The sequence below is a fragment of the Stenella coeruleoalba genome (genome assembly GCF_951394435.1).
Source record: "Stenella coeruleoalba genome assembly, chromosome: 21".
NCBI classification, from domain to species: Eukaryota; Metazoa; Chordata; class Mammalia; order Artiodactyla; family Delphinidae; genus Stenella; species Stenella coeruleoalba.
The window spans coordinates 11300333-11320598 of NC_137167.1; the positions used below are offsets into that span (position 1 = coordinate 11300333).

At 41.9% G+C, this 20266-nt stretch overlaps 1 protein-coding gene across 4 annotated transcripts in view; it reads right to left on the minus strand.

Annotated features, from left to right (window-relative positions):
• Positions 1–20266, minus strand: part of NRG1 (neuregulin 1) — a gene marked incomplete at its 3' end in the record, with an annotated part of 1011332 nt that overhangs the window by 195439 nt on the left and 795627 nt on the right. For 3 of the 4 annotated variants that reach the window (XM_079909274.1, XM_079909273.1, XM_079909278.1), the window contains exon 1: positions 18671–19481. The exons of the other annotated variant lie outside the window; for it this stretch is intronic. In XM_079909274.1, the coding sequence (XP_079765400.1) occupies positions 18671–18767 (97 nt within the window). In that variant the 5' untranslated portion in view covers positions 18768–19481. Of the gene's footprint in view, positions 1–18670; positions 19482–20266 lie in introns of those variants that run through there. 4 annotated transcript variants of the gene reach the window in all.

A 20266-nucleotide genomic window follows, 5' to 3' on the forward strand; every position in this document is an offset into this window, starting at 1 on the left:
TCTTGAAGCCCAGATACACAGAATGAGAGTCCTTGGACCCTCAGGCCATGAACTTGGTAGGGTCCCAGGTATCCAGCAGCAACAAACACAGACCTAGGCAGGCATGCATGCACTTTCATCTTACAGCCTGAGAAATGCCACAGATCATTTTCCTGAGCAAGAATCAGCACAGAATTGGAGACAACCAAGCACAGAAAGAAACAGGCCTTGAGTGAGAACTACCATATACTGGACTCATCATACACAAATGAGGAAACAAGTGTGCTAACTCTGCTAAAATAAATCACAAACTTGAAAATATCTCCAGGGACCAGGAGAATACAAAATGCTACACAGAAGATGTGAAAAGGGGTCAGCCAAATAAAGCTGCTAGGGAAAAAGAAGAATTGAAATGAAAAACTTAATGAATGATCTTAGCAGCCGACTGTACAGAGCAGAAGAAACCATGAGTGAATTGGAAGACAGATCAGAAGAAATATAGCAATGGAGTTAAATGATGGGAACTCTGAAAGAGATGTAAAGAGAACTGATTAGGGTGAGAAGGTCCAACATACTTTTAATTAAAGTTTCAGAAGGAGAGAAGAGAATGCGAGAGAGGAGACCTTTGAAGAGATACGGGTGTGAATTTCCCAGAATAAACTACATGTACAGAAGCCCAGTGAATCCTGAGCAGGATAAATAAAAAAAGAATCCACACCGAAATACATCATAGTGAAACCAGAAAAGAAAAGAAAAAAAGACAAAATCTTAAAAGCATCCAGAGAAGAAAGGCAGATTACTTTCAAAGCAGTGGCAGTTAGAATGACAACTAACTTCTCCACAGTTCTTGATTGATTGAAGTACATTGACAGCTCACTGCATCTTAGTTTTAGGCCAAACTGTATATTTTATCTATTACCGTAATCGCCTGCTGACTAAGCCCCTTCTCTTAGCTCTTTCTCAAGGTAATGGGAATAAGGAGGAAGTAAGTTTCTGAAAAAGAATCCTGAAACATTTGGTAGCTTTTAGCTTTATTACCCAATAATGTGGTAAAGTCACTGTACTAGAAATAATGGTGCTTGGCTTGTAAGTTTTGCCTGTGTTAAAACCTTCCCACCAATCAATTAAAATTTCTTCCTGGAGCTGTACCACAGAGAAAGAGAAGAATAAGTGGAATTGATTCTCTCCTGGTAATAAATGGACCTCGGGATGACACACCTAAATATATCTCGAGGCCACAGATGAACCACCTGGTGCTTACCCACTTCTTTTTTCTCTTAGATTAAGTTTTTGAGAAATAAGTTTTCTTTCATATACTTCTCATCAGACCTTTGATTTGTACTTTATATCTTATCAGTAAATCTTTAATTATCATTGTGAAATGCATAAAATGAAAAAAAAACATTTTTTGTTTCTATATGTGGGACCCAGTGGTTTTCATGTTCAAAAGGCAATCAAAATGACTCGGACACGGGCTTCCCTGGTGGCGCAGTGGTTGAGAGTCCGCCTGCCGATGCAGGGGACACGGGTTCGTGCCCCGGTCCGGGAAGATCCCATATGCCGCGGAGCGGCTGGGCCTGTGAGCCATGGCCGCTGAGCCTGCGCGTCCGGAGCCTGTGCTCTGCAACGGGAGAGGCCACAACAGTGAAAGAAAAAAAAAAAAAAAAAAAAAAAAAAAATGACTCGGACACATTCACGGTAACAATCACAGCAGCTTGATCCACTTCACTTAAAAAGCAGTCTCCGGCTTTTCCAATAAAATATTTGCTTTATCAAGAGGAGAATAAATTTGGGAATCTTCATAATGGAAAGTTTACAAGTATCCTTGATGACAATGCAGAGTTACTACAGAGAAAAAAATATGGTATACTGAATTAACTTAATATTATGATCCTTCTGTTAAGATGATCGACAAAGTTAAAACAACTTCTTGAGGAATTTCGTGCAGGAGATCATTTCTGGAAAATCAACAGAGCCTATATTAAAAAATAAAGCGAAATGTCTTACATAGAAAGTTGAGGATGGAGAAGAACAAAAATTAAATCTAAAGAACATACAACACTGAGAAAAATTAAACAATTTTATCATTTTTAAAGCAGATATATTAAGAATTTCTCAGAAGACTATCTAGTCTGTATTCTTTGCTGATTCACACATGCTGGTCCTCGGTAGAGGTTAAATCCCATAACTCCTATGTCATATGCTTTTTAAGAACAGCTACGTTAAGGGTATCAGAGATCATAATTCACAGCCAGCACCCAGTTTCTATTGGGAATTTCACATAAAAGGCTTCTGTACTAGTAATTTATAAATACATGTATTACCATGTTCTATATTTTCACTAAATAATTCACATACCGAAACAGATCTTCTAGGTGTTTCCCAAGATAAATTAACCACATTACTAGCTCACCCATCAAAAATTATTCTACAGAAGACAGACTATTTCCTACATACAATCAATTTGTTATTTGCCTAGACCTGACGCGACTATTATTTCTCGAATACCCTAAGATTTCTGAAAAGGTATTCACTACTAAAGCCTGAGTGAAATGTACCAGGAAAGCGTTACCCAAAATTTTGCAGGATTGTCTTGCAGAGACCACTGACGAATACAACGCAGATTTTGAATCATAGTTTTCTTTTACATCTAAAACGTTTACACTTCATCTAAATAAATCTCCTTAATCGTTAGATAAGAATATAAAGCCCAGATATTTTAAACTACGGCCAAAACCATAAGAACGTCGTGTGTTCTCTCTCTCTCTCTGTGTCTTTCTGTTCTGCCCGCCTGAGCCATGCCCTTTCCACCCCACCACATCGGGGCTCCTTCACTGCAGCTCCTGCTTCCCTCTTTATCCCAAGAGATGACTGCTTATTATACAGTTTTATAGGTTCAAACACATTGTAAATCAACTATACTCCAATAAAAATTTTAAAAATAAACAACAACAACCACACACACACACACACACACACACACACACACACTGAAGCCAGGCTTTCACTCTCCAGCCCTCCCAGCCTGTAGTGCTTCCTTAGTTATGACCTGGAAGAGCCTTTCCATCTGTGACTGGCTGGGAATCAGCATTGTCTGCCCTCCCAGCTCCTTGGATGGGCTCCAAATGAACTCTTCAGTCTCTTTCTAGCCACTAATTAAGGCCCTCATTAATGGGGCCAGTTGAATATGAATCAGCCAACTTTACAAGTTCCTACCACCCTCAAAGGATCTGCGTTGTCCTCAAGGCAAAGCCCCTCCCTGCTCCAACCTGGGGAGGGCCATTCTTCTGTGAAGGCCCAGTTTTTTTTAAACTTTTTATTTTATATTGTAATAGAGTTGATTAACAATGTTGTGTTAGTTTCAGGTGTCCAGCAAAGTGATTCAGTTATACATATACATGTATCTATTCTTTTTCAAATTATTTTCCCATCTAGATTGTTACATAGCATTGAGCAGAGTTCCCCATGCTCTACAGTAGGTCCTTGCTGGTTATCCATCTTGAATATAGCAGTGTGTACATGTCAATCCCAAACTCTCTAACTATCCCTCCCCTCACCCTTCCTCCATCCCCACCCCGTAACCATAAGTTCATTCTCTAAATCAGTAAGTCTGTTTCTGTTTTGTAAATAAGTTCATTTGTATCGTTTCTTTTTAGATTCCGCATATAAACAATATCATACGATATTTCTCTTTCTCTGCCTGACTTATTTCACTCAGCATGACAGTCTGTGAAGCCCCAGTCTGACATGGTTCCCAGTAAGCTTTAGGACACCATGTGAGGCCCAGACGAAAACCACAATGTGTTGAGTGTTGGGACCCTCCTTTCTTTTAGGATGCTAGCAAAATCCTCCAGATAAAGGTCTGGACTAAATAATAATCCTTAAGGGGGGGAAAAAATAACAACTGCATCTGTCATTCCTCCTATTTCCCTCCTCCTCCCTCACCCAAAGCTAAATAAATAAATATAAATAAATCTCCTAATGCAAATTGAACTACCACTCTGGAAATTTAATAATGGAGTAGGAGGCCTTTGACCCCCTAGGTCTCTGGGTCAAAGATAATTCAGGTTGTTAGTGATAAAATGTCACTGTGATCAGTGACTGGTCAGTGGCTCACAGATGTAAGGGGGAATGACTTGGTGGCCTCAGAGCAGCTGTCAAGGCACAAGTGTTCACAGCTTTTTTTGCTTATACATTTTTTGCTTATACATTTTTTGCTTATACATTTTGCTTATACATACAGAGGATCCAGAGAGACTACAGACATCTCTCTTGCTGTTAGAGCCTCTCGCATTAAGGTATCGGTGCTTACAAAGTTTTAGAGCACTGAGACAGCTCACACCCACACCATACATGGATCTCTCTCACAAACACACACAACACACAAACACACTACCCCCGTCTTCCAGGTTATGACATTAGGACTACTTACTTTACTGGTCATCTTGTCAGTTAATATTTATTGAATCCACTTGGGCACATGATATTATAACAAGGAACAATTAGATGCCAAAGTTTAGCTGATTTAAATCTACTGCAACCCTCAAAATAATTAAAGTCATATCAGTGATGGACGCCAAAGTGCTATTTGATGACACAGAGATACATCTCTCTTACTTGGAAGCATAATAACACCTAAAGTACTATAAATGTTGAATTCACATACAGTGTCCGTCTTAGATCTGTAAGTGTAGCATCATGGTAATTCAGATCCCTACCTTGAAACCTGGATGCCTGGGTTCTAGTACTGGGACAGATACTCTGGCTGGATCTTGTGTTTTCCTCATTTGAAAAGATATGACTCAAGGACATGGCCTCTAAGTTAACCTTTTCAGTTCTAACATTCTATGATTTCCCCCCAGGGCTACTGTAGTTGTATTTAAGAGCTTACTTTTTAGGCAGTATTAATATCGTTTAAGATTATTTTCATTACTTACCAGGAACGGTTGTTTTTTATTTATATAATGAACTCTTAACATAGCAAACACGATGTTCCAGGCAACAGTCTAAGTATTTACAAATATAAACTCCTTAAACTGCATCAGATTAGTTTCTTAACTGCCGCTATGTTCTTAAGAAGAAATGTAACACAAACAATTTAGGGTTAGCAAGAATTGTAAATTGAACAAACCTCGAATTCCTATTCATTTGTCTGAATAATTAAGCACTGATTATTACTTACTGCGAGCTTTAAGAAAAAGTGTGCAAATTTCAAGCAGGAAAACCACATATGATCAGTTTAGGAACAAATCCATGAATTGCTAGTACTGGTGATTTGCACTCATACTTGCTTATTAACTGATAGAAACATAATAATTAAATTGCTCCCCATAAGCTCCCACAATGCGTTGTTTTAAGCAAATTAGCTATATTCCCTCATTTATTCAATCACTGAACAAATTTTTAAGAACAACAACTATGTTCCCATCACTGTGCTGGCCCCTGGTGATATGAAAATGCATAAGACAGACATGACCTTGAGAGGTTCACAGTCTGGAGACATTAACTGCTAAAATGTGCTCATATGATCAGTCAATTAAAAATTCCTCTGGGTGAGGACAACCGTTTATTCTCTAAGAATTAAAATTATGTAAGTGACAAAATAAAATGCTCGAAATAAAACTGAGATTGCTTTGATCTCTATCCTGCAAACCGACAACGAAGAGGATAAATTTAAAATAAATAAGATAAAGTTAATAAAATAGATAAAAATAGTCCAAGTATACTTTCTGTTTTATAGAAAATAAGGTGATAGAACATAGAAAGTCACCTATTTTTTTTACATACATTTATAGATGTCCTTACAGTTTAATGACTTCACATTTATACCAAATCCTGAAATATGTATAAGGATTAGTAATCACAAAAGTAATCCTATAAGTAAACCTATCTAACCATTTAAAAGGTAGCTGTAGTCTATCTTAAGTATAATTATTTATTAATACTTTTTGAAAGTAACTGAAAAGAAACTCTGTTCCCATAGAAAGCATACAGCCACATATTAAGGCAATGTGCAAATTTAGTACTTAGGCCCCCGTGTATGTATATCAATATAATCAGTTCCCCTTTCTTATTTTATCGCGTGACCAGAAATAGAGTGACTGTGTCCATGGAACCAGCAGTTCTTACTTATATAAGAGGCTTTTAGTAATGTACTGTGAAACATGACAATTCAAAGGATGGTTATTATTTCCTTAATTTGTCAAGGGAGTTTTCAACAAAGAACCACCATATTCATAATAAAAAAAATATTCTTTTAAGTTCTAAGTAGGGAATTTTTATATATATATATTTTATAAGGAGTTGACATGCTAATACTAGCAAAACACTGAATCTTCCAAAGGGTGACTTCTCTCTTTGAGTGAATGTGAGAATGGTAAGACCACTGGGGGATGAATACATTGTTCTCTTGGTACAGTTGTAACTTATCTTTGCTCAAGTGCAACAGCCTTCTTCAGAAGCTGTGCCATCCATCTGCCCATGAGTTTCACAGAAACAAATCACAAAAGGGCGTCTGCATTAAGGTCAGCAGTAACTTTACAAAGTCCCATGTCCAAAATGACAAAAAGAGCATTCAGCCCTATGGCTGCCTCTCTTAGTATCCCTGTCGCCCGAAGGTGTAGGCGCCGTGATGTTTCCTCAAACATGCCTGTCTAGATGCAAATTCCTGTAAGACAGTTGCTACTACCCTTCCGGCTACAGGGAGTTTTATTCCCAGATTGCTGGGCTTAAGGCAAGATGGCTGCATCCTGCCTTTTCATCATGATTTCAAGAGGTGGAATGAAGTAAGCCTACCTTCAGTGGAAGGTGCAAGGAAGCACTGAAACTTGTCTTTACCTTACAGAGTGTGACTTTAGTCACCAAATTCAGATACAGGGCTTTCACTGAGCTTTTTATGTTTTGTGAATATTTATTCTGTCACCAGTAGCATATTGTAAGCGGTGACATTTCTTCCCCCTGCACAGGCCAACTTAGATGCTCCCTTGGTGAAGGGGGTCTCTTTTACATTCAATGTGAGAGGGCAGTGAATCTGTCGGTCTCAGGGACTATATGCTCTACACTGTCCCTTACCTTCTGCTAAATCCTAGGGAAAGATAATGGCCTTTATCTTACCTGCCTCCCTGAAGTGGATCCCAGTGCTTTCTGATGGGGCGTAAATAATGAACACAACATTTAAAACTCTAATGTTGCTTTCCAAATAGCAAAATATTTAAAATAACTATTTCTATCGACATTTCTCCTTCCTGTAAGGTTAAGGGCAAAGGAGAACATACAATATAATCAACATGTTAAAACAAAACCCAAAAAACAACCCTTAAGACCTAAGTCTCCCATTTCTATTCAATTTAATATATGGAAAATTATGTATTTCATTTTCTATTCAACTCAGTATTCCAATAACTGGTTTTCTTTTGACAAACCCACCAGCTCATTTCCATAATTCCGGTATATGTATAACTCTTTCCCAAAATGGATAATGCATGAGCCGTTTCCTCTCCCCACCCCCCCAGGGAAGATTCCAAGTATACAGCAAGGTGACCTCACTACAGCAAATTATAATCGCTATCTATTTTCTGTGTTCGAACTAATCTTTCTGGGGGTAATGTACCAGTCTTCAATATATCTCTCAGAAATAGATGACAATAATTTTCAATATTACTGCGATCACAACTGTTTATAAAAATCTACCATTTCACGAGCTTCAAGACAGGCTCCCCTTTTTTATTTATTTAAAAACCATTTAAAGTGGAAAGTGTAGAAAAGTCCATAATTTCAAACAATGAAATATTGTGCTTAAAACAGATACTGTCACTCTGTTGGCAGAGAAAAGAGAAAATACCAAAAGAATATAAAAGCAGGCTTGTGTATATATATATACACAAAATAATGTCAACTTAATATACAAATGGAAAATCTTGTCAGACAATAAAGTTACACACACACAACACAATATGCTCCAGTTAAATCAATTCATCATTACAATTATCTATCCTTGTAGTTCAGGGAACAAAACAGTCAAAAACTATAAATAGAAAAATGATTCTCACTCATTTATTCTGTAAATATTTGTACGTAAAGTACTCCACTAGGCCCTATGTGTAAGACAAAATTATCCTTGACCATCAAGACATGGGAGATTAGGAATAGGAAAGTTACATCTAAAGAACTAACTGGCATATATTTTATTTTATTTTATTTTATTTTTTATTTATTTTTTTTTTTTGCGGTACACGGGCCTCTCACTGTTGTGGCCTCTCCCGCCGCGGAGCACGGGCTCCGGACGCGCAGGCTCAGCGGCCATGGCTCACGGGCCCAGCCGCTCCGCGGCATGTGGGATCTTCCCGGACCTGGGCACGAACCCATGTCCCCTGCATCGGCAGGCGGACTCTCAACCACTGCGCCACCAGGGAAGCCCTACTGGCATATATTTTAAAAGAAGTGTGTGCGTGTGTATTATTTAAAAATATAAGTGCACATAACCTATTTTTGCATCAATCTGTTAAAACATCACTGCCAGTGTTCCTCCATTCTCCAAAAATGAGTTTATCTATAGACCAAAGTTCAAGGTCAGGAATATCTGGTTGATCTCTTTATGAATGTGTTATACATATATGACATCCAACTCTCACCAAGAGTCCAAAGCCATAGAATATAAACCTAATAAATATTTGATATGTATTATCAACATGATAATTATTTACAAAGAACCTCTGTGTATAAGACCCTGTGAAAAAATGTACAGTATTTATAGTTATTTGTGGAGGGCTTAAAGTTCAGACAACATTGATACATACATAGCAAGAAGACAACATTAGATGAACACACGTTGGAAAAGTGCTTAGATTTTGTTGATATTTAAACTCAGTAAAACTGATCGTTTAGTCCTTACTCTGTACCCAGCACAATACTCAACACTACTGCTTAGAACAACCACATGAATTACGTAATATTATTTCCCACAGTGTACACACGTAGAAACTGAGGCTTACGTAGTTGTCATCACTGTCAGAGTTCACACCACGCAGTCAGAGGACAGAACCAGAGCCTTGCCTTTCAACCACTGCTCTGGTCTTACTAAAACCAGCACCTCTCAATCCTGGAGCAACACAGCCATCATGAAGCCAGGGCCACCATGCAAGTGGCACAGAAACCTCTACTCAGTGTTGCTCAAGGTCAAATTTTCATGCTGATGTGCTCCGAATCACACTATATGCAAATACAGGAATTCTCATTCGGCCTGCTGGTTAGGAAAGAACACAGCTAATTTTTCTTTCTAGTGGTCACATTCAGAAAACAGGTTTTTATTTTTAAGGCGAACAGGCCAGATAATTTGGGGAAAAAGCAAAATACTGCTCAGTTCTCGAGTGCTGCCGAAAGTCAGGATACTGCTGGTTTGGAGATGGCTGGATCAAAGGTGTCAGAGGTGGGACCACACTCAGGGGGGCTTGAATCCAGGTTTGTGCTTTTTAGGGGGATTATGTTTCATCCCATCTCCTGCGGAATATATAGATTTGGATTCAAAATGTCATCCAGGGACTTCCCTGGTGGTCCAGTGGTTAAGAATCCACCTTCCAATGCAGGGGACCAGTTTTCCCGTCGGGGAACTAAGATCCCACATGCCCCAGGGCAACTAAGCCCACGCACTGCAACTAAGACCCGAGGCAGCCAAACAAATTAAAAAAAAAAAAAATGTCATCCATAGTTCATACTTCCTTCACTCCAGTGGGTTTGGAGAGAAGATAAGAGAATCATCAAAATGAGGATTTAGAACGTTCATTTGGGTTTCGCTGAACTGCACAGGTGCATGTTTTAGTCCCAGCTCAACTCCAACTGAGGTTACAAATGGATATGACATTGGACCCCATCCAAAGAAGTCTTCCTACTGTATACTCATATATTACATGAATATATAAAACAAACACAAAACAACCCTTTCATTTAAATATTTGTAACCATTAATATAGTATAAGCTCATAACTAAAAGTCAACTTTCCAAGTTTGGAAGGGAAGAGAGGCAAAAGGAAGTTCCACAAAAATTCTTTTTCATATACTAAATCATGTTAAACATAATACAAATGTTCACACTGTAGACACAAAACCATAGTGTGCTGTGTCCCAAATGAATCCTGCCGCCCACTTCACATCGACTACTACTAGAGCAAGTTACCAATCCTCTTCTGCTCCCCTTCTTATCTCCCAGTACAACAGAAAGCCCATGGCATAGGATGAGGAAAGGGGAGAAAAGACACATTTAGGGAAAACCAGAATCTTCTCTAAGTCCTGATAAACTTAAGAATAGTGAGAACACTTGATTCACAAAATACATATCTCTAAACACTAAATAGCAACATAGGTATTGTTATTTATAAAAGAAAACTCTCTTATCATGAACATTTGTTTTCTTTTAAATACCTGTTGACCACCTCCTTCATTTTTTTTCTTTGACTTTTGGATACATTTCTTATCAGTTCACTCATAAATACGATTTCCTATTATGATATATACAAACGAAAAATTTTCAATAAATGATGTACTAAACAGTTAAGATCAAAAACTCTCTTTAGGGCTTTAACAGAGAAAATTTTCTATGCATAATTAATATCCAAACTTTGCTTTACCTAGGGTTGAAATATATTTTTTGAAAAAGTTATAAAATCTGTGGGAATTTTAACTTTCAATTCTGGAGTCCTTAAAATAACACATTCAGTATTCAGAACATTTCAGTATATGCATAAAATTTATTTGTTCTGAAAAATATTCCAAATTAGAATTTAGACATTTCCTTTTAAATATTGGTTTTATATTTACTATGGAATAGCTAAGAAGACTGTCAAGTCCTTTAAAAATGCAGTTTGTCTTTACAACTGTGAGATCATATGTAACAAACAGATGAGTTACAATTACAAACAGAAACATATGCACTTTAAAAAGCTGGCTTTACCTAAGTTCTAACCTTATTTATAAAGTAATATAGGCCATTGATAATGAGCATATTTTCACATGGCAGTAAAATTCACACTTATTAAAACTACTGGAAAAATTGAATTGTAGTACTGTATACTGAGTAAAGTTAAAAAAAATATTATTCCATAAAACAAAGCCAAGTTTGTTCACTAGTCACTAATATTTCTCACTCACATCTTTGTAATCTCTGTAGAAATACGGTGGGTAAGATAAAGCATAGTAACAGTTTGCTAACAGGTTCAATAAAAATCCAAGTTACATGTTGTGATAGAAATGTACTACTTTTCTCTCCAAGAGAAAATGCCCATTGCCCTGGCACTCTACCTTTATGCTGAATTCATTTTATATGGCTACCATATGACCTATGTATTGGAGAAAATGTCACTGGTTTAATGACTTCCTAGCCCAGCTTCCTTTTATACATTATTTTAACCTCACTTAATTAACTTCTACGACTTTTTTCAAAGTTGTCACTACTATATTTTTTAAAATACCATGTAGGGCTTCCCTGGTGGCACAGTGGTTGAGAGTCCGCCTGCCGATATAGGGGACACGGGTTCGTGCCCCGGTCCGGGAAGCTCCCACATGCCGCGGAGCGGCTGGGCCCGTGAGCCATGGCCGCTGAGTCTGCGCGTCCAGAGCCTGTGCTCCGCAACGGGAGAGGCCACAGCAGTGAGAGGCCCGCGTACCGTCAAAAAAATAAAATAAAAAAAAAATAATAAAAATACCATGTAAAGCATAAAGTCAAACTACTAAACAGAGTCCAAATATTAAACTATATGACATTGACAATATTCAGTCGTGTATCATCTACAGAATTGACAATTTCTGATGGTTCCACCTAATAAAACATTCCCTGACTCTCACATCACTGAAACTAAAATGCAACAGCCGCCCAGAGGAGCCAGCTGCCTGCCAACTGAAGCTATGAAACAGAAGGTTTGGGACACTGTCGCAGACCAAACGCTACTGCCCATCAATAATACCTTTCTTGGACCAAAACAATGTGAACAATATTGCCCTTTAAAAAGAGAAGGAGAGTAACAAACTGGGAGTAACTCACAATGAACATGACCAGTGCAGAGTGGAATAAATCGTGAGCAAATAACAGTGCCTCTGCGACAGTGTTATAACGTTAGCCCGTGATCCAAAAGAATTAGTCACTCCAACCCATTTTCAAAAACATGTAGCTCAAAGTAGAGTTCTTAAACATTTTAGCTAGGGGTTGAGGATAAGGTGTGAAGACGTGAAAACATGGGCTCCTAAAGATCTTCTGTGTGATTTTGATGTGCTCATGTATAATTTTCCAATGCCACAGTGGAACTTTTAAATATGACTAAATGTCTTTGCAGGTACTGCCCGAACTTATGCAAGAGGAACTGCTCTAAGGGACGACTGAAAGATGCTTATAAGATGCTAAGCTCTCTGGGGAAAAGTTGTTGGCTGACATATACACACTACTGTATATAAAATAGATAACTAATAAAGACCTACTGTATAGCACAGGGAACTCTACTCAGTACTCTGTAATGACCTATATGGGAAAAGAATCTACAAAAGAGTGGATATATGTATATGTGTAACTGATTCATTTTGCTGTACACCTGAAACTAACACAACATTGTAAATCAACTATACTCCAATAAAAAATTTTAAAATGAAATAAAATAAAAGTAAATCTCACAGATGTGCCCTTGCAGGTTTTTACAACTGCATCGTCATCATCAGAATGATGTTTCGGAATGTTCTTAGCGAATTTGGTCTATTTTGGTCTAGCTGGGAAACAAACTCCAGTTGAGGTAGTAACTGATGAAATCAGGATCCTATTCTTCCCCATAGATTGCCCAGAATATCTAAGTCACTTAGAAAAGAAAAAAGGAGTCGTTCTTTGGGGAATAGCAGTGTGATGCTCCTGGAGCACCCTCTGGAGGCCAGAAAAAGGTGACACTAGTGAAACGGAGAAAGAAGAGAATTCTGACCTTCCAAAGGCAGAACTCCACAGATCGTACTTAAGTTGGACTCAAAAACGCACTTATGCAATTGTAATCAAGGCGACCTAAGAAACATGCGTACTTAATTTATAGTTTACAAATGCAAATAAATCCAAGGTGTATGTAACAACATTCTCAAATAATTGTTCCTTCATTTAAAAAAAAAGGAATGCACTGATTAGTGTATTTCAGCCTGCATTCTGAATTCCTTGGGGAATTAATTGTAGAGGCATTTTTTTCATAGTTAGAAGAGAGGTCTCAACGTGAAAATGTGCCATTTTCATTCACAAAATGTAAGTAAGCAAGGTTATATAGGGTATTACTAATTGTCAAACTTTTCAAAGTAGTCAGCTGTATGCTTATCAAAACTGAGAATAAATTAAGCTTTTTTTTTTGCTTCTAACACCTTACTTTTTCTAAAGCAACAAACACTGACATCTATTGGCATTTTGGTAGCTCGCTTTTAAAAAATCTGTTAAAACCCACGAAAGGACACACATGCAAACATGCGTAGGATTAGGATGAACCCAAAACACCACTTGGTCCTTTGAAGAAATTTCATTTTATATACCTGACAGCATATTTAATAGATGTTATTTTCCTCTGATAAAGATAAATCAGTTTTTAAGCTAATACTATATCATTTAAGTTTCTGTATTTTCTGTTTGTCAAGAGGAGAACTCGAGGGTTAATCAAAATATTAGAAGTCCACTTTCTTTTTCTCTGAGCAAATGAAATCACTCACCCAAAATACTGACACTTGGTTTGTTTTCGTCTATCCTAACAGAACAACAGGATAAGATCAATGCCGTTAGTGTCAAATGTAACTTGTCACTTTGAGAACGCTAATAAAACACTGATTTGCTAAGAATCACACTTCCAGAACTTTAAGCACTACCTACAGCCATTCTAGTGTGTGTGGAGGGGGGGATAATGAAAGATGTAGATTTTTTTAATATTCATTATTTTGTTTATATTTAGAAACACCTGCACTGGATTCCATGAACCTTGTTGGCAATATACTCTTACATTCGATAAAAAGATAACAAAGAGCATGTGGATACACATTTTCTTTTTCAATTTGTACTAGTCCCAAAAGACTACGCATGCATTCTATATAAGCATCAACTCTTCAGTGTGGCCAGAAAAGGACTCATGTTTCAAAACCTTCTCAAGTTTGAGACCTCAACCTTTTTCTGCCAGAGATAAAACGATATTGCACCTCACTCTACTTTCAATATTTAGACTGAATTCAGGACTGTTTTCATAATACCTATATGCAGTTATGGTATTTGACATACTTATCCACTTTTCTCTCTATTTACAAGTAGTACATATTAATATTTATACTCACTCTAATCTAAGGCCAGCTCTCGATTATTTTTTACCGTACAAGGTAAATGTGGAAAATTGTGTCAGATATCTTAGCAAAGGCACAGAAGATCTGTGTCTTAAATCATTTTCTCAAGAGAGCTAACATCGATGGGGCACTTACTACTGCTGTTATCTCATTTAAGCCTCGGCATAACTTTATGATAATAATTTTATTATCCCAATTTTACAAATAAGGAAACAGGCATGGAGAGATTAAGTAACTTTCCCATCACTATACAGGTAAGGAGCAGAACTGGGATTTAACCTTCTTTTTTTTTTTTTTGCGGTACGCGGGCCTCTCACTGTTGTGGCAGCCGCTCCACGACACATGGGATCCTCCCAGACCGGGGCACGAACCCGCGTCCCCCGCAACGGCAGGCGGACCCTCAACCACCGCGCCACCAGGGAAGCCCCAGAACTAGGATTTAAATGCAGGCAATCGGGCTGTAGCACTAAGTATCAGGTACCCTGTAATAGTGAGGCATTTTCGTACTAAAGGACAGGCGATGAAACACACAGAGCATCTGTCACACTGCCTGGAACATGGTAGGATATTTAGTAAATAGTAACTCCCTTATTAAAAGTATAAAATACTAGTGCCTGGCATGTAATGTGTTCATTGCTCTCATACTGGTTCAATATTTTCTGATTACTTACATACTTTATGGTCTTTTCTTCCCATTTTTCCATCATATCATTTTCTCATTTTGCAGATATGAGAACAGTATCCCAAGTTTCTCCCACTCTTTCAAAATCATTCTCCAAAATAAACCCGCTTCATTCTAAAATTAGTATTTAATGTCTTTAATAATTACATCATCTAAGTGGTCACAAGTCACCAGCTTGAAACAGATCACTGGACATTCCTCCTGTTCTGTAAACACGCGCTGCCCTGGTAGTGACGGGGCACTTCATACCCAAGAATGTTTGACAAGCACTTCAGCCTGGGAAGCCACTGAGTTAACAAAACAGGTGGGTGATGTCACCCGGGAAGCACATGGCCGGCTTCTAGCCATTTGGGATACTAAGTGTTTTGATGTTTCCACCACTTGTACTGACAAACTCCCCTTCTGCCGGGGGTGAAGGGAGACCCAGTAGCTCTAGAACTGAGCTAGGCTTGATAATGAATGGGTTCCAGGTCATTTAAAAGGAAAAATAAAAATAAAAAGAATCCTTTGCAGTGTTTTAATGAAAGAAAAACATCAACAGAGATTCATAGAAGAAGCTTAGAGCCAAATACCAAATAGGCGGGGGGGAGGGGGGGAAGCTCTGGTTTTGTAATTCAGGCTTCAATAGATAAAGTTTGCTGAGCTGAATCAATACGAAAAGTCTGGATATGGGAGATCCAGCATCTAGGAGGTGCAGGAAGTTACAGCACCCTTGGTACATGGATCCTCGTCACAAAGCCCAGGATTACGCTGAGGTTGCTTTTTTCTTTTTTTCTTTTTTTGAGCAAAGAAGAAAAATCAATGACCCCAAGGGCCTGGGAACTATTAGAGTCATTACTGCGACACAGATAATTCTGTTGAACATCTGCCGCCACAACAGCGTGCAATTCAGTATAAAAATGCGATGCTACGGAACACAGCTACGTATGTATCACATACCAGTCACACGTGTCGCATGAAAGTTAAAGGAATCTTGTTCCCCTAAAGCTATCCCTCCAACAGATGTGTTTATGCCTCCGCATGTAATACAGCACACAGCGGGGCTGAGGGGCTGAGTGCTCTCAGCCTTCTCTCTCCCTTGACTGTCGTGAAGTAAGGTTATAACCTCCAAAAAGAGGCTTGGCTGTTGCATGGGCATCGTGTAGGACAGCAAGTTTCAGCGGCTGTTTTAAGAAAGGGGTGAAACCTGGGATTGAAGGGCACTGATGGAGGAGCTATTTAAGAGATGGGTGTCCTGTAAGCCCTAATTTGAGCCGGTATGCCAAGTGGCGATGCTATAGTTACGGCATCTAGAGGTCATTCCTTTGAGGATGCCTGAGGACTACAGAGTGCAAAGAAGCTTGAAAAAGAGGTGTGGGTTTCCCTCACAAACCATTATGGCTCTCAGTTATTCACTCTCCTAAGATAAGGAAAAGTACACTGACAGCATTACAAGGGAAATGACAAGAAGGAAAGAAACAGTGATTTCAAAGCAATACTATTTAACGCCAGGTGCTTTCACCTAAAGCAGGTTTCAAGTTGATCGTTGTTTTTGAATCAAATGAAGAATAAATATTCTTATCTGCTTTATAGGGTTTAACAAGCACAAGGTGCCCTGGAGGGGGGTAAAAAGTTCCTCCCCAAGGAAGACAACTACCTGATGGAAAAGAGAGATACACTTTAAAACCAACCTAGAGCCAAGTTCACTCCAGATTCTCTGGGAAGAGAGTCAAGAGAATGTCACTTAAAGATGCCAATCTATCTGGTTCAGAGGGAATCACAGCGGTGGGACTGGAAAGCATAATGAGAGTCACCAAGGAAACTCTGGGACGCTGTGTCAGGAGGGAATATTAGGTAGTCCCAACACAGCTGCCTACCTAATAGATGAGATCTGTAGGACACAGAAATGCCTGTTGGTTCTTAAAATCTCTCCCACCCACCACGGGTGCTTATCTGAAATGTCTATGTTAACTAAGGCATTGCTGCCCTGAAGCCTTGACGAAGTGCAGACCTGTTACCTGAAAGGGATGCTACTTCAAGCCACCGTCCCCTCCTTAATTCATCAGACCTCCTCCAGAGGACCACAGAAACGTCTGAAGGCAGAGTACTCCCAGGCAGGACAGGACAACACTTAAAGAGCCCCGCAAATAACTCTTTACAACTTTACCACTGCGGTCAGGTCTAAGAGCTCTTTCATTTACTAAGATAACCTGCGAGAGGACAGTAGAGAATGTCACTTAGGGAGATTGCTAATCCAGCTCCCCACTTCAGCCCTTGTTGAATAAAATGCGATAGGGTGTCTCCAAAACAGGGATAAAGTAAGGAAAATTTCAATACACCCTCATGAGAGCTAATGAAGGGTAATGAAGGTGATCTGCCCAGCAGCATCCTATCATAGAAGCATGCACAGGAATGGTCAGTGGCCAAACAATTACTCTCTGTTCAATTTGTTTTGCTCAAAACCTGTTTAAGGTCTCTGCCAATAAGCCAGGCTCTGAAATGCTCTCAGCGATGCCAGTAAGAGAACTGGGCAAATCTTGTTTACTTCCTGCAAGGAACGGGCAAATACTTCTGTAAGATAACAGAATGCCATTGAACTAATTCTTCAAAAATACTTTACGAAGTGTGCTGGGGGATGTTCCAAGTGCCTTGAGGTCTCTGGATCAATTAATAATTGGGAAGTGCAGAGGCAGAAAAAAGCCCTTATATTCTTCCCCCACCCCTCCGTTTTTTTTTAAAGCATCCTCTTCACTTAATCACTCATAAACAAGTATTTATTTGGGGCGCCTCCTCTTTCCAAGACAGTGTCGAAAGCATCAGCCCTTCTTAGGGAAACAGAAGGTGAAACTGTCATTCACGTCCGTGAACCGATGATCACGCACTAGACTGGTCTCTAGAAAGCCTCAGTTGCCATTTCATTGTATTATATAACCAGTGGGCAACTGGGTTCAAAAGTTCAAATGAACTTTTGCTTTGGGGCATCTCTTGGGAACATAAATTAACCACATTTATCAAAGAGGTACTGAAAAATAGAACTGCAAAACCGAAAGTTTGAGAACCTTTTTGGGGACCTGATTCCTGGCACTGGGCTGGATTTTATCTGCTTCGCTGACCTCTAGGAATCCCTCTCAGCTGATCTGAGCTCCGATACCGCAGGGCTGAATCCGAGTGAGCGTCCGCGCACACCGCGACCCTGCACTCCCTCCCCGGAGCCCAAAACACCGACGCGCGACCGCTCGCGTTCTCTCTAGAGCACCCCGTTCTTCCGAGCCAGGCGCTGCGAGGGGAGACCCGTTCCCGCTTTTCTCGCTAGAGGGCAGGCGGGGCCCGTGCAAAGCGCTGCTGGCGCTGGACACGCGCGCACCCGGCCTCCGCTCCTGCACGCCGGGTCCCGCTCCCGGGCTGGGCTCGGCTCTGGGGTGCTGGGCAAAGGCCGTGCCAGGGAGCGCGGCGCGTCCGGGTCCTCCGGAGGCGCGGTCCCGGCTTCCGTCCTCACCCTGAGCGCGGGTTGCTGGCGCCCGGGTGGGGCTCGACGCCCAGGTGAGGGGCGGCCCCATGGAGGGCGAGCACCGCCCGGCCCCGCGGACGGCCGGGAGCAGGGCCAGGCGCCCGGAGCGCAGGGCGCAGGCAGGCGAGGGCGAGGCGGCGGCATCTGAGAAGGAGAAAGAGAAGGAGGAGAAGGATCGCGGAGCCCCGGCCGCGCGGCGCACTCACCTGGGCTCGGGCCGCCCGCCGCGGGCGCAGGCTTCTTCCCGGAGCCTCGGTCCTTCTTGCCCTTCCCCTTGCCTCTGCCTTCTTTGCGCTCCGACATCTCGCCCGAGAAGTGCACGCTCTGCGCGGACGGCGCCCGGCGGAGGCGACGCGCGACAAGTTTGGTCCAAGGGCTGGGATCGGCTTTGGGAAAAGTTTGTCCCTCGAGGGCGGGGGGCGGAGGCGGGTAGAACCACCGGCCGGGCTGCGGCGCGCGCGCTGCGCGGGGGGCGTCTCCTGTCGCCGGCGGGGAGCGCGGGGACGCGGCGTGCGGTCCGGGCCACCTGGGACTGGCGGTCGCTGCGTCCGGCGGTCGCGCTCGCTCTCGGGGCGGCCCCTGTCGCGCAGGGAAGTGCTCGGTTCCCGCCGCTGTCGGCTCCTGTCGCGGCCTCTGTCCGGCGCGCTCGCAGCCCGAGGAGGGAGAGGCAATCACCGTCCGGCCAGCGCTTGCGTCGCCCGGCAGCCGCAGTCACCCCGCTCCTGCCCTCCGCGCGAGCCCGGAGTTTCGACAAGTTGGGGGGAACTCCTCGCCGGCTCTTTTTCAATTGCCCCACCGCCAACCACCTCCCGCCCGCAGGTTGGACGCTGGCGCCTCCTTCTCGCCCTCCCCTGGCCTCGCCCCCTCCCTCGTCCCCGCCACACCCCCACCCCGAGGCGCGGACACGCCACCGGGAGGAGCCTGGGCTCGGCGCTCGCGGGCGCAGCCCCTTTCCCTCCCCGAGCCGGCCTGGGCGGGGGGCGGTGCGCTGGGCGGCTGCCGGACACCCCCGACAGGGGTCGCTGGAAGCCGCGCGCAGCAGCCGCCGCCGCCGCGCCCGCGGGAGCCGGACCACGCGTCCCGGGGAGATTCCGAGACCCAGGAAGGGATCCGGACCCGGGGCCCTCGCTCCTCGCTCCTCGCTCCGCTTCCCCGCCAGGCAGCGCCCGGGAGGGCTGGTCCCTTCCCTCCAGCGCGGAGAAAATGGTGGAGACAAATTTTGCAGCTCCGACACCTGCCCGGCCAAATTAAGGCCCTGGAACCCGTGGGAAGGAGAGAAACGGCTGCTGTTTTCTCATTAGAGTTTGGGGTTCCGTCCTTTCTTTCTTTAGTGAAAAACCCCACACGCACGTAGGGCAAAGATAAAACTCTGGGTGGAAGAGTAAGGCGACTGTGGATACACAGGAAGGGCTCGGGGGACCGTAAAGATGGTTAGATAAATCCATCTTCGTCGATCTGCTCCTGGGATGTGTCTGTGTCCTGCCTTCGTGTGTTTAACAACGTGCCTGACAGACTTCTCATCTTCAGCTTTTCCTAAAAGAAATAATAATAACCTGGCCTCTGCTAAGGGGGAGGGGGGTCTCCTAAACTGTATCTCTCACTACAGCTTAATTATTCAAGTTGTAACTTAACTGATAAAACCTGGGTTGGAAAGCAATCGACAATAAAATTACTGCGCTAACTAGAGTCACTCAGTTCTGCCGAGAGAGCAAGTACGGGGAGGTAAAGTGGAGAGACAGAACCAGAGGTCCTGAATTCGTCAGTGCTAGCTTTCTCCGATTCAAACTTCCCTCAGAACTGCG